A 6,682-nucleotide genomic window follows, 5' to 3' on the forward strand; every position below is an offset into this window, starting at 1 on the left:
GCGGCCCGGGGGCCGCGGCGCCGCCGCCATGCAGCCCGTGCTGGGGGTCCTGCTCGCCCTGGCCGCGGCTCTGGGCTCAGGTAGGGCCCCAGGCTGGGTCGCCGTGGGGCTGGAGGGCGCGGGGCAGTGCGGGGCCCAAGGCAGGGCCAGCGGCCGGGCCGGGAGCCTGCAGGCCATGCCCTGTCCCACGGTGGACGGGGGGTGCCGGGAGCAGTGGGTGATGTAGGGCAGGGACCCTCCTGCTCCAGGGCACATGGATCAGGACATAGGACAGGGATCCCCTGCTCCATACTACATAGATCCCATGGTCCATAGGACAGAATTCCCCTCCTCCACGGGACACGGATCCCATGTTCTGTGGAACAGAGCAATCCCACGCTCTGTGGGACAGGGATATCCTCTTCCATGGGGCAGGGATCCAACACTCCACAGGGCCCTGGTGCTCATGCTGTGCCCCCATGGGCACACTGAGCTCCTGCCACACTCCCCAGGCCACCGCTCGCCCCTCAATGACTTCCAGCGCCTGCGAGCCACCGAGCTGCTGGCAGTGGCTGTGGACTCACTGCCAGCGCTGCCGGAGCAGGGCACTGCGGAGCAGTGTGCCCAGCGCTGTGCCACCAGCCTGGCTTGCCGGTGAGCAGGACGCGGTGCCACCGCGGGGCAGGTGGGAGTGCACAGGCCACAGCACTGGGTCACTGCACTTGGACACTGGGTGCTCACATGTGTGACCCAGGTCCTGCTGGCCCTGGCTTCACACGGTGACATGCCAGAGTCCCGCTGTGCCTCCCAGGGCTTTCCACCATGACCAGCAGAGCCAGTTGTGCCAGCTGCTGCCCTGGACCCAGCACTCACCCCGCATCCAGCTGCAGAAGAACATCCGCTATGACCTGTACCAGAAGAAAGGTGGGCTGGTGCCATGGGCGGGCATGGGGACACCACAGACTGGGCACAGGACTCCTCATTGCCCATGTGCCCTGACCCGGCCCTGGGGCTCTGAAGAGGTGCCTGGCTCTGCTCAGACTACCTGCGGGACTGCATCGTGGGCGATGGCTCCGGCTACCGCGGCACACGGGCCACCACGGAGAAGGGGCTGCGCTGCCAGCACTGGCAAGCCACAACACCACATGATCACAGGTGCCCCCGTGTCCCTGGCTGTCCCGTGGCACCTACCCTGGACAGCATGGGGCAATGGGGAATGGGGTGGGAGCAGTGTGGGATAGCACAGGAGCAATGGGGACAGCTTGGGGGCAATGGCACTGACCAGGGGTAGTGCATCATTCTTGCTGTGCCCGCTCCAGGGCGAAGGATTCCTGTCAGCCCTCCTACCCACTCTGCTGCCAGCAGGTTTCTGCCATCCCCTCGCAATGGGCTGGAGGAGAATTACTGCCGAAACCCTGACCGGGACAAGCGGGGCCCGTGGTGTTACACCGTTGATCCCAATGTCCGGCACCAGAGCTGCGGCATAAAGAAGTGTGAGGATGGTGAGTGCCACATCCCAGGATCACCCTGTGCTCTGTTTCCCCCACACTGAGCCCTGCAGTTGTTGGCAGCTGTCTGCATGACCTGCAATGGGGAGGATTACCGTGGCACCGTGGACCACACCGAATCAGGGACAGAGTGCCAGCGCTGGGACCTGCAGCACCCACACAAACACCCCTACCAGCCCAACAAGTACTGGCCCCCAGTCCCCAGCAGTGCATTGCCCTCCTTGAGTGCCAGGTGCTGGGGTGATGGTGCCACCCCAACTGCTGCTCCCTGTCTCTGGCCCAGGTACCCTGACAAGGGGCTAGATGACAACTACTGCCGCAACCCTGACAGCTCCGAGCGGCCCTGGTGCTACACCACCGACCCCGAGCGGGAGCGCGAATACTGCCGCATCCGCATCTGCAGTAAGTCCCCACCAGCATCCTGCACAGCTGGGCCTGAGGGTCCTGGATGCCACCCCTGACCCTGCTACTCTGCCCCTCTCTCTGGCCACACAAGCAGAAAAACGCCCACGGCCTGTCAATGTCACCAATGGCTGCTTCAGGGGCAAGGGTGAAGGCTACCGTGGCCAAGTGAACGTTACCGTGTCGGGGATCCCCTGCCAGCGCTGGGACTCCCAGGTGCCCCATAAGCACCACTTCGTGCCCGAGAAGTACCCGTGCAAGTAAGGGGATGGCTGTGCACCCCAGGAGGGTGGTGCTGGGCAGCACCCATGAGTGTGGGATTGAGGGGGGACAGCCATGTGGCCCCTCCTCCAGGGACCTGCAGGAGAACTACTGCCGCAACCCCGATGGATCAGAGGCACCCTGGTGCTTCACCTCCCGCTCCACTGTCCGCATCGCCTTCTGCTTCCACATCCGCCGCTGCCCTGATGAGCAGGATGCCCAAGGTGAGCCGCCTCAGACCTGTCCCTGGGTGCCCAACCCCGTGCCCCTGTGAAGGGTGCCAGCCCTCCCTGCCTGTCTCCAGAGTGCTACCATGGCCACGGCAAGCATTACTACGGCCACGTCAGCAAGACCCGCAAGGGAATCACCTGCCAGCCCTGGGCGGCCCAGACACCCCATGTGCCCCAGTGAGTGTGTGAGGGGGGGTGGTGGGTACATGGATGGGGATGGAGGTGGGATCAGGGTGGGGTTGGAGACGAGGATGGGGATGGTGACAGTGATGGTGACTGCCTCCTGGCAGGATCTCACCTGCCACCCACCCTGAGGCCCACCTGGAGGAGAACTACTGCCGCAACCCCGATGACGACAGCCATGGCCCCTGGTGCTACACCATGGACCCCCGTACCCCCTTTGACTATTGTGCCATCAAGCCCTGTTGTGAGCCCCTACCCACATCCCTGCAGAGCTAGAGGGGACCCTGGCCACACACAGGGTGGTTTCGGTCCCCTCAGGGTGGCTGGATCCTGTGCCAGTGCCACTCTCTGTTTTCTCTCTGCAGCTGGCAGCACGGTGCCCTCCATCATGGAGAATACAGGTGGCAGCCCACGGGTCCTGGGTGGGCATGCTGGGATGGGTGCTGGTGGTACAGCCCCAGCTGATGCCCACCCTGCCCACAGACACAGTGACATTTGAGCAGTGTGGCCAGCGGGAGGAGAGGCTGCAGCAGAAGGGGCGCATTGTTGGTGGCCAGCCTGGCAACTCGCCCTGGACTGTCAGCATCCGCAACCGGTGAGGGGGTGTCCCACGTGCGCTGCCATGTACTCAGTGTCCCCCCAGAGCTGACCTCCTGTCCCCACAGGGCTGGTGTGCACTTCTGCGGGGGATCCCTGGTGAAGGAGCAGTGGGTGATCAGCACACGCCAGTGCTTCTTCTCCTGGTAAGGCTGGGGCTGGGGCATGGGGTGGTGGGACCCCCCTGTGCCCTCATGTCCCTGTCCCACAGCGATGCCGACCTGACGGGCTATGAGGTGCAGCTGGGGACACTCTTCAAGGACCCTGGCCCTGGGGACCCTGACCAGCAGACCATCCCCATTGTGCGGATTGTCTGCGGCCCCTCTGAGTCCCAGCTGGTGATGCTGAAGCTAGCAAGGTGAGTGCCTGTGCCTTGGCCTCTGCCATGCTCCACTGCTGGCCAGGCTGGCACTGTCCCACTGCCCCTCTTGCCGCAGGCCAGCCGCTCTGACCAGGCGTGTGGCCCTCATCTGCCTGCCCCCCGAGCGCTATGTTGTGCCTGCGGGCACTGTCTGTGAGATCGCCGGCTGGGGGGAAACCAGAGGTACCTGCTACAGGCAGCCCCTGCTGGGGGATTCCTTGTTCAATACAGCCCCTGCCAAAGCCATTCCATCCCCTCTGCCCACAGCATCCCCATGTCCATGGCATCTCCCTGCTCACAGCATCCCTTGCTTGAAGTGTCCCCTGCCTGCAGCAACCCCCAGATGCCTGGCATCTCCCTTCCATGGTGTTTTCCTGCCCATTCCATCCCCCTGCCTACAGCATTTCTTGCCCCTGCTATCACCCTGTCGATGGCATCCCTCTTCCACATTATCTCCCTTCCACATCCTCCTGCAATGACATTACTGCCATGCCATCCTCCTGTCCACGCATCCCCTGCCCGTGCCATTCCCCTGTATCCCTGCACACTGGTGCTCCCTCCCGTGCCCGCTGCCCCGCGCTCTCTGCCCGCAGGCACGGCGGACGGCAGCGTGCTGAACGTGGCACGGCTGCCGGTGCTGGCCCACAGCGAGTGCAACAGGGCACTGCGGGGGCGCCTGAAGGAGAGCGAGCTGTGCACCGCCCCGCTGCGTGCTGGTGTGGGAGCCTGCGAGGTGAGCTGGGCTGGGGACACCCAGCGCTGGGTGAGGGAAGGTGCTGGCACCAGGGTGACACCACTGTCCTGCTGCCACAGGGCGATTACGGCGGACCACTGGCTTGCCTCACCGCTGACTGCTGGGTGCTGGAGGGGGTGATCACCCCTTCCCGTGTGTGTGCCCGCACTGACCTGCCCGCCCTCTTCATCCGTGTTTCCCTCTATGTTGACTGGATCTACAAGGTGATGAAGATGGGTTGAGCTGGCATTCCAGCCTGGCATAGCTGCCACTGCACAATAAAGGCACAGCCTTGGCCACAGGAGTCGACACTGCACAGGGTCTCACGTTTATTTAAAACCAAACCCCAAGCCACATCCCTGCCCCTGGCTGCACTCACTCCATCTGCCTCTGGTGCTGGTGTGGTCCCCAGGGCCAGCAGTCACCCTGGGGCTGGCATGGCCCAGGACCACTGTGGGCACTAGGGGCTGTGCTGGCCTGTCCCATCCCGCCTGGGCTGCCCCAGGTGCTGGAGGAACCAGTGGGCACAGTTCTTGAAGACATCGGCCTGCGTCTCCACACCAGCCAGTGCGTGGCCACCCTCTGGGTACCACAGCAGCCTGTGGGGAGGGACAGGACGGGAAGATGTTCATTCAGCACCCCAGAGCTCCCTCCCAGCTCCCACCTGCACCCCACTCACCGTGCTGGCACACCCCTGGCCCGCAGCACCCGGTACAGCTCCAGCGCCTGCGTGGGGCTGACGCGCCGGTCCCGGGCACCCACGCACAGCAACACCGGTGTCTGCACCTGCAGCACTGTCCTCAGTGGGTGTCTGACACCCCACACCTGGCACCCCACACCCATCCTGATCCTGCCTTACCTGGGCTGCCTGGGCGATGGGCGAGCGCAGTAGCATGGTGGCCACCTCCTCAGCACATGGCACTCGCTCAAAGGAGTAGGGCAGCCCCAGGGAGGTGTAGCGCCTGCAGCACAGAGACACCAGTAGGTATCACAGGGACATGGCATGGCATGGCACAGGATGGGGGTGCCACTCACCAGTCAGGGATGTCAGAGGTGCCCAGCAGTGCGGGCAGGTTGGAGACGGGGCTGCGCAGGGCACAGGCTTGGTAACGCTCAGGCTCACGGGCGAGGAGGTGGAGGGCGATGAAGGCTCCGTGAGAGCCAGCCAGCAGGGCCAGGCGGTGTGGGTCCAGGGGCTCTCTGTGCAGCGCCTGCTCCACTGCCAGCTGCACCCGTGGGGCACCCACCATTGGCACCCAAACAGCAGCATCCCCCCAGCACCCTCAGCCCAGCACCCCTCACCTGGGTGTCTGTCACATCCTGCTCACCCACACGGGAAAGCAGGGAGCTGATGCTGGCCTGGCCGAAGCCCAGGGAGCCACGATAGTTCACTGAGGAGACAGGTCCATGGGTGCCATGTCTCACTGGGACACAGGGCCACATGTCCCCGAGCTCCCCAGCACTCACCCAGGAGCACGGCGAAGCCCAGCTGGCACAGCGCAGCCATGCTCGGACGCCAGCGGGCATCGAAGACAGCATGGGGGCCACCTGGGGCCAACATGGGCATCACCTGGGCTGCCACCAGCACTGCCCACCAGGGTGTCCCCACTGTCCCCGCACTCACCATGGGGGCACACAATGAGGGGGTGCGGTGGTGTGCCATCTGAAGGGCTCAGCAGCAGGGCCTCAAAAGCCTGAGTATCTGTGCCAGGGAAGGGGTCCCACTTAGCAGCCACCACCCTGGGCACCCAGCACCCTGCCTCCCCGCCACTCCCAAGGGTTCCTGGCACCCAGGCAGTGCCGAGGTGCAGCAGGGACCCCCAGGGGCTCACCCTGTGCAGCTTGACCCTGCCCACTGCTGGGTGGCTGGATCGTCAGGGTCTTCCAGGTGACACCAGGAACGGTTGGGGTGTCCTCCACTGGCACCCAGCCAAGGGGCAGCTCCTGGCCTGCTGGCGGCAGCACGGCCACCACCTGGACACAGATGATACTGGGGCTGTGCCATGACGGGGCTGGGCCATGACAAGGCTGTGTCATATTGGATCCAGCTGTGCCACACCACACTATGCCTCCCTATGCCACACCACACCATGGCACGTGTGCCACACTGAGCTGTGCCTGGCTGCACATTGCTGTGCCATATCCCACTGTGCCACATGGTGCCAGGGCACTGCTCACCAGGCTGGGGGGGTGGTGGGGGGCTGAGCAGGTGGCCACCAGCAGGTCCCACTGGAGAGTGAGCAGCTCCCAACACCCTTCAGATGACCCTGGGGACAGAACACGTGTTGGTGACCACAGCTGCTCACTAGAGCACCATGGGTGGCCGGCACCATGTACCTGCTGTGAGGTTGGTGACAGTGCATGCCTCCGTATCCACGAGCAGCAGGTCCTGTGGGGGTGCAGAGCACAGGCAGCGGGGTCACCATGG

General features: G+C 64.5%; 2 protein-coding genes across 4 annotated transcripts in view; one reads left to right on the forward strand and one right to left on the reverse strand.

Annotated features, from left to right (window-relative positions):
- The first annotated feature begins 6 nt into the window (after nt 1-6).
- Nucleotides 7-4,570, forward strand: MST1 (macrophage stimulating 1). Of its 3 annotated transcripts, none has more exons than XM_014307648.2 (18): nt 7-80; nt 492-633; nt 791-903; nt 1,020-1,134; nt 1,345-1,481; nt 1,551-1,671; nt 1,771-1,889; nt 1,984-2,149; nt 2,244-2,374; nt 2,455-2,557; nt 2,671-2,807; nt 2,929-2,964; nt 3,047-3,158; nt 3,229-3,306; nt 3,372-3,518; nt 3,598-3,704; nt 4,115-4,254; nt 4,335-4,570. In XM_014307648.2, the coding sequence occupies exons 1-18, from the start codon at nt 29-31 to the stop codon at nt 4,494-4,496; spliced, it is 2,118 nt and encodes a 705-aa protein (XP_014163123.1). In that variant the 5' UTR covers nt 7-28; the 3' UTR covers nt 4,497-4,570. The 3 variants fall into 3 exon arrangements, with proteins under 3 accessions (XP_014163123.1, XP_030914070.1, XP_030914071.1); XM_031058210.1 differs by having other exon boundaries at nt 1,987-2,149; XM_031058211.1 differs by lacking the exon at nt 1,771-1,889 and having other exon boundaries at nt 1,541-1,609; nt 2,095-2,149.
- Nucleotides 4,570-6,682, reverse strand: part of APEH (acylaminoacyl-peptide hydrolase) — a 4,611-nt gene continuing 2,498 nt past the window's right edge. Inside the window, exons 11-20 of the mRNA XM_031058224.1 lie at nt 6,592-6,671; nt 6,433-6,521; nt 6,087-6,228; nt 5,879-5,956; nt 5,722-5,802; nt 5,557-5,645; nt 5,290-5,480; nt 5,114-5,216; nt 4,934-5,040; nt 4,570-4,853 (exon numbers count right to left, since the gene is read on the reverse strand). Coding sequence (XP_030914084.1) covers nt 4,715-4,853; nt 4,934-5,040; nt 5,114-5,216; nt 5,290-5,480; nt 5,557-5,645; nt 5,722-5,802; nt 5,879-5,956; nt 6,087-6,228; nt 6,433-6,521; nt 6,592-6,671 — 1,099 coding nt within the window. The 3' untranslated portion in view covers nt 4,570-4,714. The remainder of the gene's footprint in view (nt 4,854-4,933; nt 5,041-5,113; nt 5,217-5,289; nt 5,481-5,556; nt 5,646-5,721; nt 5,803-5,878; nt 5,957-6,086; nt 6,229-6,432; nt 6,522-6,591; nt 6,672-6,682) is intronic.

This window comes from Geospiza fortis, unplaced genomic scaffold, assembly GCF_000277835.1.
Source record: "Geospiza fortis unplaced genomic scaffold, GeoFor_1.0 scaffold78, whole genome shotgun sequence".
Lineage (NCBI taxonomy): Eukaryota > Metazoa > Chordata > Aves > Passeriformes > Thraupidae > Geospiza > Geospiza fortis.